At 42.0% G+C, this 24,772-nt stretch overlaps 2 protein-coding genes across 3 annotated transcripts in view; both read left to right on the forward strand.

Annotated features, from left to right (window-relative positions):
* The first annotated feature begins 249 nt into the window (after positions 1-249).
* LOC128758638 (claudin-1-like) lies at positions 250-4,252 on the forward strand. The gene is made up of 4 exons (XM_053864807.1): positions 250-531; positions 1,662-1,826; positions 2,426-2,504; positions 2,571-4,252. The coding sequence occupies exons 1-4, from the start codon at positions 333-335 to the stop codon at positions 2,722-2,724; spliced, it is 597 nt and encodes a 198-aa protein (XP_053720782.1). The 5' UTR covers positions 250-332; the 3' UTR covers positions 2,725-4,252.
* A 3,499-nt stretch (positions 4,253-7,751) lies between these two features.
* p3h2 (prolyl 3-hydroxylase 2) overlaps positions 7,752-24,772 on the forward strand; it is a 44,544-nt gene continuing 27,523 nt past the window's right edge. Inside the window, exon 1 of one of the 2 annotated variants that reach the window (XR_008414513.1) lies at positions 7,752-8,290. Coding sequence is in view for 1 of the 2 variants with exons in the window: in XM_053864696.1 (XP_053720671.1) it covers positions 7,871-8,290 (420 nt within the window). In the remaining variant the exon portion in view is untranslated. The remainder of the gene's footprint in view (positions 8,291-24,772) is intronic. The other variant, XM_053864696.1, reaches the window with a different exon arrangement.

Raw genomic sequence — 24,772 nt, forward strand, 5'->3', positions numbered from 1 at the left:
TTCATATTTGCAGTCTTTCCTCTTTATTCCAAAACCCTGTAACACAGAAGTGGTGAATCATTTCTTTACTCTTCTGTGGATGTTGCTTTGTCAACCTTTCCCGTATTCAACCTGCCTACAATGAAGCAGCTTCCTCCCCTGGCGTGTTTCTCCTGTAGCCCAGGGTAAGTCATTTCCCATCACCAGGGACTGGCACACGTGACCTCGGGCCCTTTTAAAAAAGCCAGAGCAGATTGGAACTGCAGCACTCCGCCACACCACATGTTGAGCTCTTCATCGTTCCTGCTCCAGGAACTAGGACTCTCCCACCGCTCTTATCAGATCGCGACCTCATGGCCAGCTCAGGACTCCAGCTGCTCGGCTTCTGCCTCGCCGTGACGGGCCTCGCTGCCACCGGGGCCGCCACCTTCATGGTGGAATGGAAACGACAGTCTCAGGGGGCCCACCGCATGAACCAGGGCTTGTGGATGAAGTGCAGCGGCAGCCACAGGACCACCTGCGAGATCTACGAGTCGCTTCTCAAACTGCCATGTGAGTTCCCAGCATATCCTCTCGCACCAGACGCTTCTTGTTGAGATTCCTTCCAGCAACAATAGCACCTAAAATTAGACTCAAGTCAGCCGGGGTCACCAGGAGTGATGGTGAAGGACTTAAGGATTGCAGCAGACATGGTCTTTGGTTTTAATTCAACTGCTGTATCTACTCCTTTTCAAACTCTGACCCCACTCTTCACTTTAGAATATTATTATTTTTTAAATAATAATAATGATAATAATTTTATTTCTATTATTATTATGTTAAATTTAACAAAACATCTATTTAGCTATGAGAAAATCAAACATTTTTTATTTGTTTGTTCTTTCTGAAATGCTTTTAATGTCCTCATATAATTGTGTTCATTCAGAACATATTTTTTGCATACGTTTTAATTACGTAAGCTAATATTGATGACTAATGGGCATCAACTGAACATGTCTGGTGAACCTGCCAGCTCCTCAATCAGGGAGAAGCAATGGCTCCACTCCAAGTCTCTGGTGAAGACCTTTGCTGGTCGCAGTGACCCTGGGAAAGACACCTACAGGCCAAAAGCCCTGCTTCTGTTGTGTTGTTAGTTGAGCTTTTCCTCAGTACATATCTCCTCCAGCAGTCAAGAAGAAGCTGCTGACTCTTCTCCACCTCAGGTGAAGAGAGGTACCGACCACAGACATGGAGGTGCTGCACCTCTTTCCCCAGTGAGACCTCCAGAGGAGACAACAAAGCTGCTGAGAACTGCAGATATTAATGGCCATCATGGCCGACAGGTTCACCGATTAACTCCGTTGAAGACTCAACAGATGGGTGCATGAACTTGGAGAAACACAACTGGAGTATCATCTCTGTATCCTCTGGCTTTAGCAGATTTGCGTTTCCAAATACCTCAAGCTCATTATTTTGACACACCATTTCGGCCAAACCCTTAGAGACGGCTCACCTGCTCCACACTCATGGTCTCTGGGATCATACTGGATCTGTTGGACCTGAAGCGTACGCTCGATTATGGTCATAGTCTAGTTCTGCAACTAAGTTACCCACCACTAAACAGTGCATTATATAATGTCATTTTGAAGAATGAGTGTGGCTCACATGTTGAGGAGAGTTGGTGTCACATCTTGTGCCGACAGCTGAGGTCCAGGTCACCAGTGCCGTGATGCTGCTCAGCATCCTCATCTCCACTCTGGCTCTCGTCGTCTCCACCGTGGGCATGAAGTGCACGCGCTTCATGGAGCAGCGTGTCAAGACCAAGTCAACCGTGGCTTCCATTGGAGGGATAATGTTCATTGTGTCAGGTGAGTTCAGTACATGCACTCCGTCACAGCGGAGGCTATTCTGACGTGGCTTCAAACTAGAATTCTTTTTGATAAGGCGCTCACTCAGCCTTATCACAGAGCTCGGCCACATTCCTTGACCCCTCAGGACCATAGCTCTTGCTCATTCAGGAGCGTTCCATCTCAGTGGTCGCTCACACTGGTCAGACCTTCACGCTCAAATTTGGACACACTGTTGTCAAGTTAAATCTTGTTTTATGTGCCGTGAAGAGTTTGCCAAAGTGAGTGGGTGTGACTGAGACTGGCCTTTTTAGTTCATGTATATTGTTGGAGGCACGGTGCTGTACTGGTTAGCAACATAGTTTCCACCAGAAGGGCTGTGGTGTGGTGCTCACGTAGGCCCCCCTGGACTCTCTGGTTTCCTCCCACAGTCCAAAACACAAACAGTTGATCATTCTGAACTGTCTGTGAATGTTGTTGAATGTGTTTGAGAGTAGTGGTCCCCGCCCTCTCACCCATATGTGGCTATGGTATCCTCAGTGTTAAACTGTTCTTTAGTTAAAGTTTGTTGAAAGTAACTCTGTCCCACCTGCACTTCATTGTTTCTTCTTTTGTCCAAGGCTTGCTGACAGTGATCATCACCTCCTGGTATGTCAACAAGATTGTCCAGTCCTTCCACAAATCCCAGGATATTTTAAGGTGCGGTGCCGCTCTACAGTCTTGTTCACACGCTCAGGCTTCACGATATGTATTTGTGTTGTGCAGATATGAGTTTGGTAAGGCGGTCTTCGTCAGCTGGGCCGGTGGTCTGCTCACAGTGGCTGGTGGGATGTTCCTCAGCTGTCGCAGATGCACTCGGTCGTCATCTGGATCGATAAGCTCCAACCAGCTGATTTCAAACGGGTCCAACTATGTCTGAATGGTATATTCATGAACCCTTCTCATGAACATTTGAGGTTCCACGTGTTACTTTAGTCATCACAAACAGGTCCATCATTGTTATCTCAACTCATTTACCTCTCATATTTCAGAAAAAACAAAGCTTTTGATGGAACGTTTTGATTCAATATGTTTCTTGATAAGAAAGGTTGCACCCCTTTTCATCACACTGCAACATCTCTTTTGTTATTACTTTTAACTTGTCTGTAAATGCTCTTCTGTGTTGTGGGTTTCAAATAAATGCTTGGTTTTGTTCAGATTTTTAGGAGTAAATTCAGTTTCATTTTCATTTTTTTTCATTTCATTCTTAGTTTCATCATAGAAAAACTCAGGGCCAGAACTTCCCATCAGAGGTTACTACTGCAAGTCAGCTTCTTCCACCTCTCGATCATCTGGTTCTGTTCATGTCGTCATGAACCCCAACCACGAACCTTCCTCATCCGTGTCTTCCTCCTCTCTGTTTACCTGGTACCTACCTCTTTGATATTCCCCACGGAACTCTGTCTCTTCTTTCCCCATTGAGCTGGTCTATCTCTTCTGAGTTGAGTGGTCTCAACTCTTCGGACACTTCTAACTCTGCTCCCTGTCTCAGTGTCAGAAAATGTTTTAAATCCCACATTGATATATTTTCGATGCAATTGTTGTTTTTTTTAATTGGAAATTTCATTTTTCATTTTTTAATTTTCAAATTTCATTCATTTCATTTGTGTCGCTACATTGTTAAATTTATCTTTCATTTTCTATCATGAAATGGCAAAAGTCACAAGTAAAGTCAACGTACGACTGTGATCACTTGTGACAAACTGTTAAACTGCAATGTGTGAGTGGGTGTGGGACACGTCTGGGCTTCAGTCCATTTTGAGAAGAAAAAGTGAAAAGAAAGAGAAGAGGAACATTCACATCTCAGTGATGACCCAGAGGTGGTGGCAGCCTCCAATTTTTTTTTGTTTATTTATTTTTCTTGTTCTGTTTTCTTGTGTTTCGCCGAGTTTTAAAGTCGATCAAAAGGCTATGTGCCTTATCTGCCATTTTGACTTTCCACTATATTTAGACCCGTCACCGTCAGATTGACCTACTTGTTTTAATGTGAAAACTGTGTGACACATTGAGTGCACTAACCTGTGAAGGGCGGGCTGTGACTTGGTTGGCGCCACACGGTCGCAGAGGGTTTCAGGCAGCTCTGAAGTTAATAGATCTGAGCTCTGGCAATGACTTGTGCTGTGTTTATAGAATCAGAACTCAGAGCTTTACAGTGGCGTCTGCAGAGAGGGAAGCTTTGTCACCAAGCAGAAACGAGGTGGAGGACAAGCTACTGGTAGCGGATGACCACTGGTGGATACGGTGGGTCCAGATTTGAATTACTTTTGATATACTTCCGCTGTAGATGAAGGGCTACGTTTCTTCCTACTAACTTTAGACCTGCCTCTCAACAAGAGCAGCCGACTTGTTTTGAAAGCAACTAGAGGAAGTTGCGGTCAGTGATTAGGGTGTGAGTAGTGTGAAAAATGGACCTATTCAAAGTTTAATGTAAAAAAAAAATGTTATTTCCATTTAAACATATTTAGTGTGTCATTTATCCTCATCTACGTCCCCGACCTGATGATTCCATACAGTCCTGGTGGAAAGAAATTCACAACTGTGTCCTGGTTGAGAACAACAAGAATTAGAATGTATGAAGACGCGACAAACATTTTGCGTGACACTTGTTGAAAAGAGGTCACGTTCTGAAAACAGGAAAGTCCTAATGACTTGCCATTAGTCCTCTAGATAAAAAGAAGATTGCGATAATGGCGCACGTGTTCAAATGCTGCATCTTGTTTTCGAAGAAGAGAAAGACCGAGGCTCCACAGCAGTCACAACACTGCTCCTCTTTTATACAGTGTTCCTGAATATGTTGACGCAGCAGCACCATGAGAAGGAAAACAAGATTGGGGCGTTGTGTTTCGTTGAAATTAAATGAAAGTAACGCCAAAACAAGCATTCTCTGTGTGACTCACTGCTTTATTGAGCCATTGTTTCCAAAGGAAAGAAAAGTGCAATTGAAAACCTGTACACATTAGTGTGACGAACAGAGAGCTGCGCTTGTTGAACTCGACTGTTCAGTCAGAGTGAGCCACTTGGGCTTTCACTTTCATAGGATTCATTATCTGCATCCACAATTCCTATTCAGAACACTTCCCTTTCTGCGTGTGAGCGAGTATGACTCATCTCACATGAGCAGAGTAACGGACATGAGACATTTACAAATGAAACTCCATATGTTTCTTGTAGTTTCCAACTTAGCAGATGGATTGAACGAATCTTCTGCGTGTAAGCAGCCTGTCGAAGTTTTCCTGGGTCACCGAGGCAACGTGATTCCCCACCCGTCTGAGGAGAAGACTGGAACTGGAGGAGTTCAACAACGCTATTAGCAGCTGTGTCCTCAAGCCTTAGCCTAGTCATCTAAGACTCGGAGCGGAGCCTCTCCCGACACGCTGTTTTAAAGCATGTAAAGTAAGCAGCCTGTCTTCTCCTAAAACACTGTGAGGCAAAGACACATTTCTCACCGAGGAGTGCGACTTAGTTACGAGAAACGTGTGGTGCTTTCACTTCTGCCGCATTGGGTTACATCCAGGAGTGTATCATTGTTTTCATGTGGTAAATCTGCAGCCAAGAAAGTCCAGATACGGGACCTCTCCTTTTGTTTCCTTCCTGAGAGTCGGAGATAAACCAGTCTAATGGCTTTATTGTGGAGGTGGCTGCAATAATGTGTTTTTATTAGCTCACCAGATGATGCACAATTACCTCGGAGGTGAGATGATTTTGGCGGAATGAAGGGCAGCGCTGAGGGGAAATGTGTCACTCATCTGCAATTGTTTAGGTGTTGGGTGAGGCTTGAATCTTTGCCTGGGTCTGACTGCTTTCGCTGTGTGTCACATTAACTGTATAGTTGCAGCATTTGCATTTTGTTGTTGGTATTGACTCTACATTCAACAACACTTTCATATCAACTATATCTGGGGATCGAAAAGACGCAGAGAGGGGAACATCTTATAATTCCTTCAATCCTCTTTTTTTAAAAATGTATTTTCTTTTGCCAGACAGATTGTCCACTGTACAGGGTCGATAAGAAATAAGAATTTCCTTTTTGTATCCCACCTTGTCCCTGCTGAGGTTCTCTGTGAAGAGCCTGAGATGATCAACTTTCAAGTCTTTTTGTCACTGAAAATACAGTATCATGTTCTTGGCTTGGCTTCTAAGTGCTGAGTCTTTCCTTAGACAATGAATTTGTTCTATTTGGTTAACACTGCGTTTGCTCATGTACTCACCCATAGCCTTTAATGTCTTTTTCTGTGATCCCAGTTGCTCTGTTTACAGTCACATTTTGGGTTTGTTTATATATATATATATATATATATATATATATATATATATATATATATATATATATATATATATATATATATATATATATATATATATATATATATATATATATATACGTGATCACAAAGTTTCCCTTTTATTTTCACGCAGTCAATAAAGTACAAACAACGATCTACAAAAACACTGTGAGACATAAACATAAACAGATAGCTGTTGCAAAACATAAAGCACAATCATGGGTGACATCTACTATTAAACTCGGCTCCTACACAATGAAACAAAAATTGTTTGTTAACAGCAGCATACCACTTCATAGATAGCTGCCACCGCAATAGGAACTAAATAGCACCGTCCCGAATAATGCCAAAAATCGCAGGAACACGTTCTGCCTCACACATACCACAAAATTAAATTAAATTCTTCATTTTGCGTTTAAGAGTGGATGAGCCCAACTCATAAGGTTTCAGGCGACTCTGAAGTTGATACTTGTGCTGCGTTATTGGCTAGCCACCACATAGCGGCGCTGTTGCTATTCTAACGCTTCCAGCGCTTTCCACAGTCTCCCAAACAAAAAGAAAGTCCGACAATCTTCAACAATTTGTTTTTATTGTTGTTGTTATTTTTAGATAATATATATATGTATACATATTAGCTGATATTATGTATATAATTCATCTCTGAACAAAATACAATGAAGGATTCTTCTTGAACAGCATTTTCTTGGACATTGTTCACATGGTTTTTAAGCTCTTTAGTTTAGCTTTTTTTTTGCACTATTGTGATATGTTGAGTACAGAGCATGTTACGAACACAATTTCCCTTGGGATTAATAAAGTTTTTTCTGATTCGGATATTGGACTATGTGTTTTGTTTGGCGCATTTTGTCAGAAAATGTTGTGGGGTTTTTTTCTCTTTTTTATTCTGCGTGTGCGTGTATATTTGTGAACTTCTTGTGAAGTCCACGTGTGTTTAATGTGGCGGTTTGTTTTGTCTCACCTAGCAGTTGTCTAATGTTGCCAATTTCCATGCATTTTTTTTTTTTAAGTTAAGTGTAATTACAACGCCTGACAGCCAGCTATCGCCCGCATGTCAATCGTCAGAATGAACATATGAATAAAAAACACGCACCCATATTGCGAGAGTGAGTTGCCATGCCGCCTTATCACCACAAGAGACGCCTATTTCCAAATAAGTCAAGTCAGCCCACAGACGCGCCTTGGAAGTCTTGCAACCAGGAGGAGCGCTATCTCTTTTGGGTCTGGTATTACTCCAGTCATACATTTAGAAACTCTGGCGAATAACGAAATTACAATGAATTTTAATGGACCGATGGCTGATAGTGAAGGTGAAAATACTTACGATACTCAGTATCAACTGTCAATATATTTGCTTCACAAATTATAGATTATTAAAGCAAAAACTCTGTTTTCGTAATGTAAGTTATTTAAATAGTAAACAATCACCAGCAACACATGTGAAGAATAAAGTGTAATAACGATGCATTATTATTATATATTATTTTTTTAAAGTTGGTATCACCCTGTTAGAACTGGTCCAAGGCCCCTCGAGGGTCCACCCCCGAGCCGCGGCTGCAGGGGGTCGAGCTGCCGGTGGTCTCAGCCCCGGGTAGGAGGGAGGAGTCTGCGGATCTGGAGAGGGGTCATAACAAAATGTGTCCCCGACTTAAGCAGCACTCCTGCCTCCGTGTGATCCCACGTGCGCTTCCATGGACGATAAACTGAAGTGAAGCCAAACCGACGATGGACGCCACCTTCCCGCCGCCGCTGCTGCTCTGGTCCTTGCTGCTGCTCGCCGCCGCACTCCCTCCGACGCGCGCCTCTCTGGAGCCCTTCGACCTGCTGTACGACGCCGCCGTCCAGGCTTTCTACCGCGGCGACTATGGGAGTGTGGTCCGGTACATGGAGGGAGCCCTCGGCTCCTACAAAGAGGTCCGGTCCACCAGAGTCCGGTGCCGGCTCAGCTGCCAGGACCAGCATCAGTTCAGCGGAAGCTTCTCGGACCTGCACTTCTTTGACCTGGTGCTCCGGAGAGCTGAGTGTCTCAACTCCTGCATCGAGGACAAGCTGGGGGTCCAGTCCCTGCACAGAGTGAGTGAGGATGTGCTCCAAGACTTCCACCGGAGGATCCCCTACAACTACCTCCAGATGGCTTATCAGAAGGTACATTGATCTGTAACTTAGACTTTCACGTTCACTCATTCATCACTCAGTGGTGGTATATGGCATTTGAAAAAAAAATAGTAATAATAATAAAAATAAATACAATTGCACACCAGTCAACATAGAGTACACTACATAACTAGCTTTGGATAGAATAATTTTAAAATCTAAAAGATGTAATAAAACTGTTTTGTAGAAGGGCACTAGTTAATGTCTGTATTTCGTTTTTAATAAACAAATCAAAAACATGTGTTGACAAAATATGTACACATTACCTTAGGGCCCATTTACTAGCTTGAAGAAAGTGGAGCCTGAATGAGCTGGACATCAACAGGTTTGGGCATGAAGGAATCGGCATTATCAGTTTGTAGTCGCTCACGTTATCATTTGTCAGATGTTTGTTCAGGCCAGACTTTGTCAAAACAAAATGCGATATCAGTCCCACATTTTCAGCATGAAGCATCTCTGTTTGTGTCTCTGTACAGTGAATGTATTCTCACCTTCACTGAACACAAGTAAACTTCAGCTTCCCTTCTTTTTAAGCCCCTTTGAATGTAATTTTGAGTAACTACATGTATTTGAAGCGCTTTACGGGCCTCATATCCATGACGGGTGAGTCGAATTGGCCCCTGAGCCTTGGGTTTAAGCTTCCTAACTGAAGGAGGTGAGTGTTGGCTGTCGGATCTGTCTCATAAAATCGTGAATAAAAGTGAAGCACCTCACAAACTGAGCTCTGCTTTGAGTCTCCTACGGATGACAGCTGCCCTTCCCTTCACAGTGGTATGCCATTATGGAATGGAATGAATAGAAAAATGGATGAACCTATTCCTGATACTTGACAAATGATGCTCTGTTTCAGCACTGGCTGTTTTAGGGAACTGTTTGTTGATGGACATTTATCTTGCACATCGATCATAAAAAGTAGGAAGCTGTTGAAAGGCTTGCTGCTGTGCTGCAGTGACCATAGGATCTCACACATAGACTAAAGTGTAGTACATGAATATGTCACCGTTTTTTTATGTAGCAGTATATTGTTAGTGTAACATTTAATGCCGTTTGTTCTGGAACATACTTTTGCTTGTTTACATCTCCACTTTGTTCTTTTTGGCTGCTGCGTTTTGTTTAGCTATTTGAGGAAAGTTTGGTTTCACTGTTACTTTTTTTCTTTTTAAACCTCAAGTCTTAATGACTATTTACATCCGTGAGCGCTGTCACATTCTAAAGTCGGCACATAAACCTTGTGCTGTATTTTGTTTTTATTACTTTCCATTATTAAACTCTGAGTGTTGGCGGTCATTTCCAGACCAATACTCCCCCTGAGGTCCGTCCCTGGACGGGGACTTGGATGAGCAGGCGTGGGAACCGAGTGACACACAACGCTTTGGACAACTTGAGAACCGACATTCAATGATGGACAAGTGTGTTGTTTTTAAAATAGGAATTGACGTATCCCACTGCGATATTTTGTACATTTCACTGTATTTAACGTGACTACAGCTGATCACAAACACACCCCTTGTGTGAGCTGTTTTGAACATGATCTCTCCGCAGTTATCATGTTTTCTTCAATCTGCTTTTTAAGAAGGTATAGCATCAGTCATGAGCAAAAGTGTTACTGTATCGAAGGTTGGTTTCATTACCCTGCGTAATAAAAACAGAAAGAATAGAAATCCAGCTTCTAATGACATCATGCCTTCAATCTCCCAATCCTCCTGCTCCAGGTCCGAGGATAGAATGGAAAGACACATGTCTCAAATGGAAACCAAACACACTGATATTGAGTTGTTTGAAAGAAAATAGACCTTTGAGGAAGTGTGTTGGACACCTGGCGGCTAACATGAACAACATCCTCGCAGTGTTGATTGTGGAAAGCACAGCCTTGAGCAAGGAGGTCACCGTGAGAAATGGGACCAGGAAAGGCCATTTCAAGTCAGTCAAGGATGGTTGGCTGAAATGTTAAGGTCACAGCATCATTCGAGGCTTCTTCTCTCCTCTTATTAAGTATATATATATATATATATATATATATATGAACCATATACTTCTCCATCTGACTAGTCTTTCCTCTTGTCTGAAAATCTTCTTTGAAGTTGTTGGTGGGTTAAACTTCCTGTTGTCGGTGTTTTCAAGGAGCAACTGTTGTCGTACAACAGTATAAACATGGCGGCATATGAGTGAGCGAATGAGTGTTTATTTCGATCTCCCACTGTTGTTTGTCAAGCAACCACAGAGGTTTTCCTACAAAGTATCTGAAAAATGGATCTCAGGAATGAGAATATCGTAAATAAGTCTGTGGTTAGAATACCAGTACTGACAAGGAACCACTCAACAACCAAGTGTAACCAATGCAGGCAATCAAGAAGCGAGTGAGGAAACAATGAAGTAGAGGGGACATTTACTGAATTGGTTACAATGAAAACACTCTTTTTTACACGTGACTAGTAAAGCTCGCTCCAGTCTGGAGCCATCTTCACGCGGTCCGTCTCTTCATATGTCCAGCTGGAATGTGCGACTTGAGTTCAGCAATCGACTGAATTTAGTCATGTTTCCTTTGGGATTCTTGTGTTGAAAACAGGCCAAAAACCATTTCCACCTACATGATGCATTTCGCGGTTATCAGTTTGTTTGGCTGCTTCCACTTTGTTTAAATATGTATGATCATGTGAGATTTCATGATGATCACAACCCTTGACATGTAGCGGAAACCCTGCATTAGTGGATTTGGCCCACGGTCCCTGACTTTGACACATGATCCAAGACCACACCAGACTTCTTGTCTTTCCTGGTTACATTCGTGAACGTAGAGAACGTACTTACCTTGTACTCAGGTCTACGGGTTCTGTGGTCGATGATGAAATCATAACCTCCATGACCTGCTTCCATGAGATCTTTTGTTTGGAGTGAAGAGGGTCCCTGCTCATGAACCACTGATGTTTTCTTGAGTCATTGAGTCATGTTCCAGAGTGAATGATGGATGACACCTGCTGTTACACTGATGTGAATTAGGAATTATTTGATACCTTTTCCCTTCAAATTAGTATATGCTTTACAGATGTTGAGGCAAACTTAGCTTGACCACATCATGAAAAACATCATTTACTATCAAGTGTGATTCCAACATTGGACGGGGAAATTGATTTAAAAGTGGCTGGATTCTTGCAGCACCATCAAGTGGTTTTGTGCTCGCTGTTATCCAGGTATCCAGTGACACTGTGATTCATTCCCTTGGCTGGATGCTGACTGCTTCCATCTGTGGGCGATGACACACAGCTTCCATCACTCAGAAGCGGTGGGAAGTTATTAAGCGCTTTAACTGGCGCTGTGCAAACGGCCGCATCCTTTTCTGTCTGATGTGATTCACTCCGGTCTAGACCTGGCTTCAGATCCGCTCAGCTGGAAACAAACCTGTCATTGTTGGAGCAGGGATTTTTGATTTCTCCGACATCTGTTTTGGAATAGATAGGCACATTTTTCTCCACGAACAAAACAGGAAGCTCAGCTACTCGCGAATGTCTGAGCGTTCACGTCGCACGGCACGTAACGTTGTCCTGTGAACATCGCAGCTGACCTTGGCTCAGGTCTGGAGGGGCGGATCGAGTCAGCGGCTGGTCACGGTGATCACATCACACCTGAGTCTTGTGTGTGTGTGTGGATGTGTGCAGCTGTACTTTTTGGTGTTTGTGAAAATAAACAACATTCCCACAGTATTTAACATTCCAGCACACGCCCTCCACTGGCATAAAGCTTCTATTGGGTCTCTTTAAAGAGACTCCACAGTCAAGTGTTCCCAAGTCGCCCAACAAATATTTCATTTTCCCGTTATGTGTGTTTACTCAGCTTAAAAAAAGAGACACCACCTTTTGCGGGTATTTTAGGGTATTTTATAGTGGCTCAAACTTCAATGGCAGTCAAAGTGAATGCCCTCGCCCGACTGCTGCAGGATCAAAGAACCTGGATCTGGCCCCGGGGCCAACGGCTCCAGAGAGTGTCTGCTGCTGATGTTTCTCTAATCTCATAGGTTTTATGACTCTGCTCTCTCTGGATGCAGACAAAAACAGAACTCATTCTTCCTTTCCTCTTTCTGTACTTCTACTGTAAAGTCCATTTTTAAACCAAAGATATATTATTATGTAGGTAATTCGAACCTGTGTTCGTGTCAAATGAGCTTCTTAAGACCAGGGTTTGGTTGTAGCCGTGTTGGTCTCAGTGTCATATCAAACACATTTCTTTCAGCTACTATAAATGTATTTAGCAACAGACATCAATCCTTGCTATGCTGGGCACAAACTGTTCTAGAGGCGTCTGTAACCATGTTTGTCAGGATCGTCCGTACTGACTTGTTTGTGTACTTTGTGGCATTGGCATCCCTTCCTAATTCCTCCATTGGTTTTAGCTGTTCTTTTTATTCTCGTAACAACAAGATCTTGTGAGTGTACAAGGAGAGAAGAAGGAGGTATGAAGGAGGTATTCAAAGGGCAGCAAGCTATTGTTGTTTGTTGCCCAGTATTTCCGATGTCTCCTATTTCTGAATACTATTGAGTTCTTTTTTTTTTTGGTGCAGGAGTACCAGTCAAGTCGTTCATGCTGAGGCCAGTCAATAAAATTTAGAAACTTAGCGGTATTTGTAGACTTTGAATCTCATTCTACTCTTGAAGCATCAACTGCATCAACGGAGTCTGTGTAGGAAACAAGTGTGTTCACTTGTGGGATGAGTCCGGACGATTACGTCACGACTGTCTGTCGTGATTGGATTTTTGGAAACTTTTTAATGAGCAAATGGAACATCAATTGAAGTATTTGATGGCGCTTTCTACCACACATTTATAGCAGGTTGTTAGCCAACCATATCTTTGTGGTTATACGACAAATGCATCGTCATTGGCTGACATATACGGGTTATTGCTTTTATTTGCCTTCACACAAAAATCTGAAATGACTTCTGAATGGACAATTACGCACCACAGACGATACATTTATTCACCTCTTTTGTAAAATGTGCATCAATGACTGAGTTTTTCGCCCTTTCAGACTGAGTCTAGGCCACTTCCTGGTCTGACCACAACTCGGTGCATATCAACCAATCACGTAGCAGTCAGCGTCAGACCAGGAAGTAGAAGAGACAGATATCGTCCTTTGCTAATATAAATGTGCTGCATAGAAAGTCCTTTATTTGAACTTCCATTAAAACGTCATCGCCCTGTCAGATTCCAGAAGGTGACACATTTGGTACCGGCTGTGTAGGTAGACTATATCAGTTGCTAAATGAAAAGTCTATTATAGACACCGAATACGACGCCGAATACGCAATCCAAAATGGCTTCCCTGAACGTAAACAGGAAAAATGTTTGGTGAATTTCCTCTTCATCCTGTGGGTTTTCTAGTCGACAAGGGAGCATATTTATCAAGAAGTTGCTTATATCCAGACAAGGCAAGCGTGACAGTAGCTGCTGTGGATGATAACTGGAATGCAGTGAAATCAGTTGTGACATCATTCGCAGCTCCGATTTCCCACTTCCAGGTAACTGGAAGGCAGCCGTACTCTATCTCAAATATGTATTCTAAACAGTGGTCTGTTACGTCATCAAATCCTTTCCCATTTTTATAGTGACTTTTCCCTCTTGTAGAGCAAGTGCTCAGTGGACAGACAAAAAGCTTTGAGCAGGAAGGCTGAGCCAGCTTTAATGTCACGTGGGCTCGTGTGTTAGATTAGATTTTCCTTCTAATTACACAGTCATTTTGTGAGTAACACTTTTCTGGTCTGTGATCAGTCTCAGTTCCTCATTGACTTTGCACTGGGTGTTCTAGTTTCCTCTTGTTGCTGTGCAGTCAAATTGGAAGCTCTGAATGGCCTGAAGGTGCTCACTGTGAATTGTTGTGTTTCCCCCTGTGATTAACTACCGACCCCCACCTATTGGCTTCAACCCCACCTGTCAAAAAGTCATCGATGGAGTGACCAGTGGCAGCCTGATGCAAGTCTGTGTCCTGCCAATATTTAGGTTATTTTACTAAAACCAAGATGCAAATTTCCCGGTGAAGCCTACATTCTGACTGCCATGATACATTTCTCAAAGGCTCTGATGGAAGCCCCACCCAGTATGTGGGTTGTCTACTGAAAATTTGAATCAGCTGCGATGCGGAATACTTTTTCAGTCGTATATTGATGAAAACTGATAATGGCTAGAGGGAGAACAGCCGCAGAGACCACCATGCGAGGGGAAGTATGTGTATCCGCTCTGTTTCCCACACCATCTGAAAGTCAGCTCAAGTTTGACGGAATTGGTGACGCGTTTATGTCCTTGGGTTTTCTTTGATTCGACTGTGAATCTTGTGCTTGGAGGGATTTAAGGTGATGTTATTGTCGTCCGCCTCTAATAATACGAGGAGAGGAGGAGGTCAGAGAGGGACACTGGGCCAATCAATGGAAACAATTAAAGGTCCTTTTGGCTTTCTCTCGTCGGCCAAGTCAGATTTATGTGATTCCACTGTATCTGTCAGGTAGCAATGTGGTTCTCACTTTGCCAATGGAATAGACTTCTGAAAGATTAAGAGCAGGAACGTTATAAAGCTGTCAGCGCAGGAGGTTTGATTTACAAATGTCAGCTAAAAACAGTGAGCAGCGTATTAGGGCTGTGTTATGGCTGCTCTGGCGGTACGATATATCGCGATTAATCGTGACATAAGGTTATATATTGTCATATTTGTCAACAAGAGCCATTACTATTTGACGGGGGAAAAAATCACATTGTCCAGAAAACATTTGTTTGACATTTGTTGACTAGCATGACACTAAAGAAAATGAAGGTCTTTTGGTTTTGTTTTGTTTTGCATTTGGAAAACAGTATTAAATAGGCAACGTTTTTAAGGACGTGCTTTGAACCAAGATGTCATCCTTGCAAGTCCAGATACAGAGCTGGACCTTTCATTGAAGCCACACTGTTTCGCTGTCTTGATGTCACCAGTTAAACAGAGTCATGTGTTGACAGTTTCTGTGTCTTTCATGCTCGTATGGAATCATCTTTGTTTCATACAATGTGAATGGATTAGGATTCATTTCCTTCTATTATGTGCTCTTGAACAAACAAGTCGATTCTGGAGCTGCTTGCCCAACGCTTTTATCTCTGACTTTTTCTATTCTACTTTGCCTTCTTAAGAGGCATGGGTCCCAACAAGCCTCATAAAAGTGAGCCGGACAAAAGACAGGAAGATATCAAGAGAAGATAAAATATCACAAGGTCATGAAAACCAAATTTTAATGCAAAATCTAAACACGGTAAATTGCAATTTTTTCCACATTTACCTATGTGGTTTTCAATTGTCTTGACTTATTTATATATTAAAATATGGCTCATCCATGACTTATACATTGGTTAGTTGTGTTGTTGAGCTAAATTGTGGGTCAAGCTAAATAACCCCAAGCCTAAATCAGAAAAACTAAATGATGTTCTCGCCACACTCTGTTGTAGAGTCTACTTGTTTTTGTCATCGAGTAATGCAACAGCGAGCTGTAAAAATTTTGGAATGTGTTTAAAAGCTGAGTTGTATTGAATCGCAAAACAAATGGCTTTATCATCAATTTTCATTTTTCGAGTGGAGAACTGGAACATAGCCCTGCGATGATCGAAGTACTGGACAGACGGGTACACACTACCTTTCTCTTCCTCCATGCTCTCCAAAAGTATTAACGTTGTCCTCAGTAAAGGTCGTGAGAGGGACTGAGCTGAAGCTGGGATCACATGAGTTTTTTTCCCCCCAAATATCCTCTTATGATGAAGTAAAATATTTGTCACAGTGACCACAGTATGACTCAAGTACTCCTTATTTATGAAGGTTCACTACATCTCCTGTCGCAAGAGGAAAGATTTGGCACGTGACTCACTTTCCAGATCCAAGCAGCTGTTTGACAGGTCACGTGTGTCTGTGCCGATGTGAGAGGTGGATTGTGTGTGTGTGTGTGTCTGTGTGTGAGTCTGGCCAAAGACTCCTGGGTGTCTAAGTGGAGGACTCGTCGAAAGGATGGAAAAAACACGACTGTGCCAGGCATCTGTTCATTCTCACTGACGGGCTGAACTTCATGTTGGCTGTTTCTCGGGTGCGAATGTTGAAATCATTTTCATCTAGGTTGTTATCTATAAAGCAGACGGTATCTCTGCTTTCCATCCAAACCCAGTGATGTTCACACCATGAAGAAGGATGTCTTCATGCTTCAGTTCTTTAAAAATGCTCCTAATGCTACCAAAACATACTGTGCTGACACAAATTTGCAAAGGTCCAGTCATAAAACTATGTTTTTCTTCCCAATATTACACACATCTTCAAATATATCTTTTGTTGTGACACTTGTTGCACCACAGCCGTAACTTTGTGGTCTTTTTTTATATATATATTAGTTAACTGAAGTGATCACATACAGTATTGGTCACCGGGACACTTGGAAAACGTACACGCTCCTTAAGTTGTCTTCTTTTTCCACCACAATTTTACAGTAGCCGTGCAGTGGGATAATGAAGCCTGATGTTTTTCCAAAAGCCAAGCTGACCACAATTCAGAGAGCGCTGCAGAAGAATGACTCAATGTCTTTCGAGTTTGGCTTCAGTTTGAATTTCATCTGAATGAGGGAAACTATTCTATGACTGCAGAGCAATGAGTGGCTGTTCCACTGCACCACAACTGTGGTGACATTTCAGAATGACCCCAGGCTTGATGATCAACTGAAACTCAGAGTATCATGTGTCTCAGTACCATGTAACCTAAATGACGAAACATACAGTATGTGAAAGTCGTTGTCTATATCTCCCTTGTGTTTCGCTGGCAGCTTTTCCTGGGTGTTCCCTGCCTCTCGCCCTACACTATGTAGCTAGAAGAAAACATGGTTTTGAACAGCATCCGCCCTCAGTGTCTCTTCAACCCTTCAACTACTGCACAATGGGGGGGAAACTGTATATATTTTCATTGTATTCATTCATGTATATTCTTTATTTACAGTTAGGTTGTTTTTGTTTATTTATTTATGACTAGATTGAATGGTAGAGATGGCTCAAACAAGTTATGGGGTTAAGTTACAAACAACAAGGTTTAAGTTACAACAGACTCTGGACTTCTTGAAGCACCAACGTTCATCCACGAGTCATTTGTGTGTCAATTTCTTCGTGTTGGGCCTTTTAATATCATTATGAAGATAGCCCTGCTGCTGACCTTTTTTAGGCGGTGTGTTATGTTTTTGCTGGATTGACCCCACAGCTGTCAAATATCCTCAGCAAGGTTTGGTTTGAATCCATTTACCTTCAGACATCAACTCTCTACTCATCAGACCAGGATTCATAGCCCCGTACCCTTCTCTACTGTTGCATCTTCTTGACTCTGAACTCTCTATCTGGTCCAGATCTTTTTTAATTAAATAGTGTTGACAGTTGACAGTTGACATCAGGTCATGGTTGAGGAAGATGAACGAGAAGTTGAAATGGAAACCTATGATTTAAGCACATTTGGAAGGACGCTTTTCCATCGGAGGTCCACTCTGTGTTCTGGATGTTTTCACTATCTTTATAATTAGCTATGAAGTTTCTTTGGACTCCACTGCGCCTAACAAAAACCACAGAATCAGAAAGATAAGCAAATAACGCGGTGCATTCCCAGTTTATGTCTCCTGAAATCCTGCCATGCTTGAGGTATCCTTGAAGGTTTTATTGCTCTGTGTGAGTCCCTTTCACCTTGTGATCATATTTATGTGGAAAATGTTTTCTATTCGGACCGAACCGCAGATGTGTAAAACTTGTCCTTCCTCTTCAAACAATGTGTTGAACCCTACCTGAAGCTCCTGCTCTTGAATGTGCAGTCACTGTCATGTGGCGTTGGCTAGAAATGTTGCTGCCGTAGTGAGATCTCTGTATTGCAATAGCAAGTTGCTTAGAATAGAGTTGCACAAATTCCAAAGCGCTGTAAAAAAATGGCCAGTCTTTATTCTCTGGGGCTGCAACTAATGATTATTTTATTTGTCGACTAATGTATTCATTATTTTTTCCATTAGTCGACGAACTGCCTTTGTTTGGACCTATTTTGAATTTCTGATTAACTTAAAGTTAAACAGAAATTTAAATGAACTTAACTTAAAGATACTCAGACACCATAGATTATTAGGAGGAGGAGAGAGACACTGAGGACACTTCGCTACATCTTCAACTTACAACAAGTTAGCTCCGTGCTAACCGACATGCTAGCTGTTAGCTTGAGGGCGTGTGGCGTCACAGACCAAACACGGAACACTCTTTCATCCTTCTACCATGGTGCAGCTCTCCAGGCGGAACCTAAACCCGGTTCTCTTGTGTTCACTCAGACTTTTTAAGGCAAATGCACTTTGTCTGGAGACAGAGTCCGCAGTCTGAAAAGCCCCTTAAGGAGCCAAGACCTAGTGGAGACCAAGACAAATGGAAAGATTGAGACCAGACTGAGTACACAATACAGAAGCATTAGTCTATAAATACACACATTTATTTCTTAGTGTAAGAGAAACAGTAGTAATTTCTCAAAACTGGATCAAGAGCAGAAATATGAAAATTGCTACAAACTCGCAGATTGTTCTGTATTTAGTTTGGTCTTGGTCCCACCTCTCATTGGTCTTGGTCACGACTCACATATGTGGTCTTGACTCCAACACTAAGAAAAATATCCAGCGCATCCACATGAGGATATTTATCTTAAGGGATTGATTCCATTACCAATTTCACTAGCATTTTTATCTCGAACAGCCCGAGGGATCGTTCCTGCAAAGAATGTCAACTTTTTGCTCATCATTTTCTCCGAGCCAAGAAATAAATTCCACATGCAACCAATAAAAGTATCTCAACAATGAACATGTTTGAAATTCCATTACTCGTTCACGAGGAGAAACATTGGAGCGTAAATGCGTCTCCCTGTCAGTTGAGGTTTCCAGAACTTTGCAGAGGAAAGATGTCTGAAGAAGTGAAGAAGGATTCATGTTGATATCAGTTAGTTTTTGCCTCATTGTTATTGTCCGAGCCAAAAATATGGTTTTATAATTGCGTGAAGAGTAGCATTTTGTCCGATAAACAAATTTTGACTTGTGTGTGGGGTAGTCCGCTTTTTGCTGCTTAAACTTCGACATGATGCAATAAACTTGATATGCTTGATATGTCCAAGTTAAAAATTAGTGTCTGTGCTCCATCAATGAATTCTCTTTGTGGGGATTATTTTTAATGTGTTGTGATTTGATCCAGTACATTCCACATACTGATGGATTAACTGTTCTTAACAGAAAGTTCTTTTGACTTCACCATCTGCGGCCCAAAAGCAAGGACATTTCCTGAGTGTAAATGATCCATAAGTGTGAGGCGAATTTGACTGGTGAGCCATTGAAAGTGCTTTAGTTGCATCTTTTGCTTTGTGGTATTTGTTTGTTTGGTGAAAGTCAATAGAGCAGTCCTCACCTAGATGCACAGCTTTTCCTCTGAGGGGTTCAGAGCACATACATAGTCGCAGGATCAGTTGTTGCTTTCATGTCTTTCTGGCTCTTGTAAAACTAGTGACCCGGCATGTTTTGTAAACAAGACGGCGCATGATAATGACAGGGTTTTTGTTTTAATTATAGCCCGGATATCTCTTAAGGCACACGTGTGCAAAAGTGAGAAGGTTTGGGTTTCTTGCTGGAGAAATAATAAGTAGTTGCGTTTTAATTAAGTAAATTCCTCCTTTAACTGCACCACACGTCGTGAGGGTGAGGAGGAAGAAAGTTTCCTGGAGGGAAAACCTCCTAATGGATGTGCGCGCACGCAGTGGCGCACCTTGTGGGTGGGTTGCTGAGCAGCAGGGTCAGCAGCAGGGGTCACGTGGTGGAATCATCAATCAGGAATTCATTAATGGTTTGAGCAGGAGGCTGAGTTTTGGATTCTGTGTCGTCCTGTGGAAACAACTGTTTAATTCCAGAAAGAGTCTGTAATATAGACGTGGTTTTGGATGGAGGGGGGCCCGAGCTCGCTGTGGCCGTACAGTAGGCCATTATGGTGAGGAGGAATCATGACATCACGCAGCTGTCGGACTGTTCACAGCTGTCCTCTGTCTCAAGTGGTTGGAGTTACTTCATGGTGCTGCGGCTTTTAGATCTCAGGGTTTGATATTTTACAGGATTTACAGTTGGCAATACACATGAGGATTTACCAAGGGACAAAACTTCCAGATCCATTCACTGATCATGTTGATGTATACTACACAACCTCTGTTTGTATTGTGATGGAAGTGACCTTTAGAATTGTGTCTTGCTGTGTTGCTTGACTGGCAACTCACACTGAGACTAAAAATAAATTATCAGGTGTCAGAGTTCATATCCTCTTTGATCTGCTTTATATTTATGGCTCTCACAGAGCTCTTAAGTGGTCATTTTATTGACTAAGTCTTGTGGTTTTGTGGTAACTTTGATACAGTTGTAACGCTGTTTTGTTTAGCTGCATTTTATTTTTCTCATCTTCTACTCTTCTCTGACTTTGAATGCAGCCTCTTACTGCCAGCAAAAACACAGTTCTGCTTGTCCTGTTGGTCGGTGGTCGGTCGCTCTCTGTGGTTCACTGTAACATGCAACCGTGCCGCTACATGTTTTCCATGAGCCGTGCGCTTCCACTGTGGTTCCTGGTGGAGACAGTGATGTTAGAGATCAGTCAGCTTCAGGCCAGTGAAGACATGGTGTCACTGTTGGCCATTTGGATGTGAAGTTGATGTGAACACTTACAACTGCTGTGTCAACTGCTCTACGAAGCAGGCTTCAGTTTCTTCGGTTCATTTACTGTCCAACCTTTGCTCAAGAAATAAGAAATGACTGTGAACTAGTTCAGTCCTCTACCTGGGTTAACTTAAAAACTTCCTTTTGTTTGAAATATTTTATAGTTCAACCATTTATGATCATGTAGTCAGACCACAGTCCTTGTATTTTTTTAGATACAGTTGTCTTTGACATGGTGAGTGTAAGACCTTTGTGAAACTAAATCTTTTAATATATTCCTGGCAACATTTTGTACTTCTAAAGACCTATATGGGTGTAGGAGAACCTGATGCAGTCCTAACTAAACTTTGAATAACATTATACAAGATCATTATACAAGTTCAACACAATCATTTAAGAAGTATGTATTTTGTATGTTCGTCAGTTCAGTTCCAGTGAGTCTGATTTTAGTGCCATATGAAGCTTAGATGCGATGCTGTGTACTGAACTTGCGCTGTGTTGATTCAGAAAAGTTCCTTTGCTTTCTTTCCCACACAGTTTTTCCTCACTGAGATGAGTGTAATGTTGTTATAGCTCAAGATGTTCTGGACCAGGGGTCACCAACCTTTTAGAAACTGCAAGCAACTTCAAGGCTGCTGATCAGTTGGAACATACTTCTGATATAACTGATTGTATTTTAGTCTGAATAATAAATGATACTGCTCTACTACTACAGATGTTGTACTGTAAATAAGTCTACTGCTGTTCGCCAAGTTTTAGCTGCCAACACATGTTCTCCCTCAGGCCATTGCAAGCATTGCTTTTCCGATGGTGTGTGGGCGAAGAATGTTAGATTAAGCTTTTATTGCCTTGCTTTTTAATTTACCCTACACAAATACATCACAGAGATTTCTCACAAAAACGCCTGAGATGTTCTGTGAACGGAAAACAAACGCCGCAAAATCTGCGCAATTTGTGATTGTTTCTATGGTGGGAGTATCAAAACACATTGACTCTGAGGAGTCAAACATCCTCCAGCTGAGGAGGAAGTGAGGTCAGTGCTAAATGAGAGTCACATCACCGACTCATACACATCCCCAGCTGCTTTCACCTTTGACCTACTTTTTATAGACAATGTTTCATTGCTGCCTTAGTTTGTTATTCCTTTGTTATTATTTTCATAGTGCTGGTTGTGTTGTCCTGTCTGGATCATGGGGATTTCTGTTCCCCGACCCCAGGGGACATCTTGATATCCAAGCAGTGACTCAGTGGAAATGTCTCAGTCCAGTGGATGGACTTTCACTCTGCTTAAAAAGTCCACACCCCTGACTTCGCTGACACCGTTGTCATTTGATCCCAGTTACATTGTCCAGCAACACTTCTCTTCACGTGGTTATCACAGAGTCTAACAGATGTGTGTTTGTGGGATGACTCACTTCTAGAATAAGCAATTCTCTATTATCCACTTCCAACAGTTGTGTTTTTAAAGGGAATATAATCCTTTAAACCTTTTTGTTCCGTTTCATCTGCATTCTTTTGAGTTTACATCTTGCATTATTGCAGACCATTTCAAGTCATTAACATCAGTTTTAAATTACAATTGGCCCTAATGTGGAGCTGATCAGGGAGAGCCAGGATGACGTGCTCCAAAAACAAATCATTATTATCGTTCAGTTCCCAGTAATAACATGTTCCGAGCCATTTCCACCTTGTTTGAATTTGTCAGCCCTTCCTTGCCCTTGACTGCCAATAATTCTCTACAAATGGGTATCTATATATATATATATATATAGATAGATAGATGGATGGATAGATAGATAGATAGATAGATAGATAGATAGATAGATAGATGGATGGATGGATGGATGGATAGACAGATAGATAGATAGATAGATAGATAGATAGATAGATAGATAGATAGATAGATAGATAGATAGATAGATAGATAGATAGATAGATAGATAGATAGATAGATAGATAGATAGATCGATCATGATATCATGTAGACTACTATGTGTGAAGTCCATGAGGTTTGTTCGTGTGGGGTGAACCAGGGCCCTGTTGGCCCAAATTTTGCTTCCCATTTTTCTTCTCCCATCCTTTTCAAGTGCCTCAAAAAAACTGCCGGGAATCTCAAGCGTGTCCAATAAATGGCCTTTGTACGTTGTTACCTCCGCTGAGATTTGCCTGTCCAGTTAATATAGAGCAAAGTAAACATGCACTTGAGTTAAACAGAACATGACAAAGGCATCCAACTGCCAATATCAACGTTCACGCTATTTGCACCACATTTGTCTTTTCCAAGAAAAGCTTGGTTTATGACTCGACTCCTAACTCATGGTTTGACTCCTGTCCAGGTCAAATTTCCCTTCATTGGCTTCCTTTGACGCACTTCCCTCAGTGTGACACAAAGAAGAGGAGTCTGTACGCACATGAATTTAACAACCACCAACTGAGAACATTTTTCTTCTTCATATTGTAAAGTAGTTGTTAATGCTCAAAATCATTTCTACTTACAAGCTTGCTATCAAAGCTTGAGCCAGTCAAGACAAGAATCTTTGCTAGCCAAAAGGTGGACATGTTTGGAACACACTCCAAAGGCATAAATGTGTTTAGGAGGTTGACAAGTAACAAGTTGAGGTTTGTTCTTGATTCACCATCAACTGCTCCTGCTGAGTTTGGTTGGTTTTGGTGATCTGCCCAAGTGAGGAAGAAAAGACTGAAGGAACGAAAACAAATGAAGGAGTAGCTGACACACCACCATAGAGAAGTTGTCAGGGCATGAATTGAACAGCTCCCAAATGATTCATTCTCCTGGCAAATTGTGATTTAGTTACTCTGATTTGACTGGCAAGTTTCTTCTTGATTGGATATTGAAGAGACGCATGTGTCTCCCAGAAGATAAAATAATGCACAAGAGGCTTCACTGAGGAAGAAGATATTATTCATTAGATATCATTTCATTTCTGCTGGTCATTTCTTCTCCACTTTTGCTGAGTGTTTTGGCTCTGTTATGCTGAAGTGGTGGTTCCGGAGGCCAAAATTCATTGGTTACCTGCTCCAGTGACTGAAAAACACCCAAAAATCACAGGGTTCCCGCTACCTATGAACCATCCTAAACTACATAATTGAATTGCAGGGTTTCTGCCAGGATTTTTTGAAGAACGGAATGGAACGCAGCCAACAAATACGCAATGAATCAGAGGATACAGTTTTACATTTACTGAATTGGTGACAATGAAAACGTAAAAGTAAATCTTTCTTCAGTCAGTAGTGGTCCAGCCAGAATGCACGACTTCAGTTCTGCAGGTAACAGACTTCAGTCATGATGATGTTTCTGTTGGGAGTTTTTTCGTGAAAAATGCGCTGAATACCGTCACGTTCAAGTCCGCCTCCATGATGTGTTACCTGTTTGTTTCGATGTTTCCACTTAGTTTTAATACATTTGTCCATGCTCATTCACATGTAGCGGAAACCCTGAGTTGTAGTTCAATCTGACCATGACATGGAAACCGAAGTTTGTTTTTTTTTGTCCAGATGAACATCTGAAAAGTGAGCCCTATTTTGAACAGGACAGACTGTTTCTCGGGATTCTTTCTCGCACTGTCACTATTCTCCAGATCAGCAAAGGGTCCCTTCTGCCATCTGACCATGGCCTCTGAAATTTTCCGTGATGTTGCCACTGGAACTGAAAACACTGGACTCACACTGGCCACAGGTCATAGACGCATGTCCTCAGTGTGCTCCCTTGTCTCAGCCATGTCCTCAAACCAACTCAA

The sequence above is a fragment of the Synchiropus splendidus genome, chromosome 1 (assembly GCF_027744825.2).
Source record: "Synchiropus splendidus isolate RoL2022-P1 chromosome 1, RoL_Sspl_1.0, whole genome shotgun sequence".
Taxonomy (NCBI): domain Eukaryota; kingdom Metazoa; phylum Chordata; class Actinopteri; order Syngnathiformes; family Callionymidae; genus Synchiropus; species Synchiropus splendidus.